The sequence below is a fragment of the Punica granatum genome, chromosome 5, assembly GCF_007655135.1.
Source record: "Punica granatum isolate Tunisia-2019 chromosome 5, ASM765513v2, whole genome shotgun sequence".
In the NCBI taxonomy this organism is placed as follows: Eukaryota; Viridiplantae; Streptophyta; class Magnoliopsida; order Myrtales; family Lythraceae; genus Punica; species Punica granatum.
This window is the reverse complement of record NC_045131.1, coordinates 11,828,680-11,830,462: the sequence shown is the minus strand read 5'-3', so window position 1 is coordinate 11,830,462 and position 1,783 is coordinate 11,828,680. Positions and strand designations below refer to the sequence as shown.

Genomic DNA, 1,783 nt, shown 5'->3' with positions numbered 1-1,783 from the left:
GAGACTTATTCGCTCAGTATAAGAGATATGGTACAAGGAAAAGAATGAATATCGAACATCAAACCTTTTTTACATCCAAATTGAGGGAGAGAGCCAAACACCGTTTTTGAAGTACTCGATTTGTCTAATGTGATTTTCATATTTAGGCTGGATTATGTGATAATATTACTGTGTACTATGATAAGCTCTTTCCGTTTAAGTTATCCTCCCGATATTAGTTAATGGAGATCGTTATCGATCAATTTGGATTAAGATTCAGCAAATTAATTGAGACTTGATCATTAAGAAGAAAGCTAGCTTCGTTATACTTAACTTATTTCGATTTCTCATTGTTCATCAACATATATGGTGATGATTCAAGAGCAGAGGGGATACATGAAGTCAAAACTCAAACCAAAGTCAAAATTATAAGAACGGGTTTCTGTTGAGGTAGCAGCAAAAGTATATGTGCTCTAGCTTAATATTAGTTCTAGAGCCACAGAGCACCAGCTTCCCTCAGCATTTTTTTGAGCGAGCCATTGAGATGATGTGTCATGACAGTATTGGCCGATCCAACAAACTTACCGCCAATGAAAACGGCGGGAACCGAAGGGTTGCAGCCGAGCTGTGCCAAGGCCCACTCCATCTCCTTCCCTCTTGAGTCTTCGTCTAGCTCATAGATAGCAGGGCCCACCCCCAGCTCGTAGAACAGCCTCTTCACTGCATGGCACATGCAGCACGTACTATTGGTAAAAATCACCACAGCCTTCTGGGACGCCAGCTTCGCCAGCCGATCCATGTAATTGGAGCTAGCTAACTGATGCAGTGAACCTCGAGTGCTTCCTTTTTTTTATTTTTCCTTTTGTTAAGAGAGTTTTACTTACTGTACGGATCTGACGAGTAGTTTGTATATGCGCAAATAATGTCGACCTTTTGTGGCTTCTGATGAGTAACTGAAACCATCGCCTCATATATATATATAGACTGATAAATATGCAGAAGAGGCATGGTGCGACAAACAAAAATATATTATGTGGTGAACCAAAAAATCTATAGTATAAAGTTCTGAAAGAGAAGAAATTGTGTCATATTAAATTTTTCGGTTTATAAAGGAAGTCCAAAGATTTAATATAAGGAAATATAAATGAAAGCTAAATAAAGAAGTAAATGTAATCCCACGACGTGTATCAAAACTAGAATCTCATAATTATCCCTTATCAAAAAAAAGAATCTCATAATTACTGCATTACACCCTCTTTAATCGTGTCATATTAAATTAAATCATGAATAAAGGGGAAGGAGAGACAAGAAAGGTGAAAGATTCCCCTTCAGATACAAAATATTATATGTACGGGTAATCTCTTGATACCCTAAGACATTTTGGCTGTGGCCCTTTAAGAATTATGATAGGGACTTGTGAGGCTTCCTCCTTAATGTTCCCTACTTGTCCGTGGAATCCACTACACCGATATATATGGAGAATAGCCAAAACGCTGCCGAAAGTGATGAGGGAATTTACGGGTCGAGATGGGGGAACGTTTTTGCACAACCGTACGGACACCTTTTTTGCGTACTGCATAACATATGGTTATGATTATAGCGTTTAGTAACGAAATTAAGTTCGATTTATAATGATTTGAGGAGATGAAGATAAAGTAATTAGGAAAAGTATGTGAGAAAATTTGAAAAAGATGATACAAAAGTAATAATTGTATTGTTGAATTGAGGAATAAGTGTTGAAATTAAGGAAAAAAGTGTTAAATAGTTGAGATATTTTAGTATTAAAAATTAATTTAAATAATAG

At 36.6% G+C, this 1,783-nt stretch overlaps 1 protein-coding gene across 1 annotated transcript; it reads right to left on the bottom strand.

Annotated features, from left to right (window-relative positions):
- Positions 1 to 272: 272 nt before the first annotated feature.
- LOC116208816 (monothiol glutaredoxin-S10-like) lies at positions 273 to 908 on the bottom strand. The gene has a single exon (XM_031542377.1). The coding sequence runs from the start codon at positions 776 to 778 to the stop codon at positions 470 to 472; it is 309 nt and encodes a 102-aa protein (XP_031398237.1). The 5' UTR covers positions 779 to 908; the 3' UTR covers positions 273 to 469.
- Positions 909 to 1,783: the final 875 nt, after the last annotated feature.

What these genes read in the sequence shown, in the direction of transcription:
- LOC116208816 (XM_031542377.1), bottom strand. Translation starts at nt 778, where the DNA reads ATGGATCGGCTGGCGAAGCTGGCGTCCCAGAAGGCTGTGGTGATTTTT.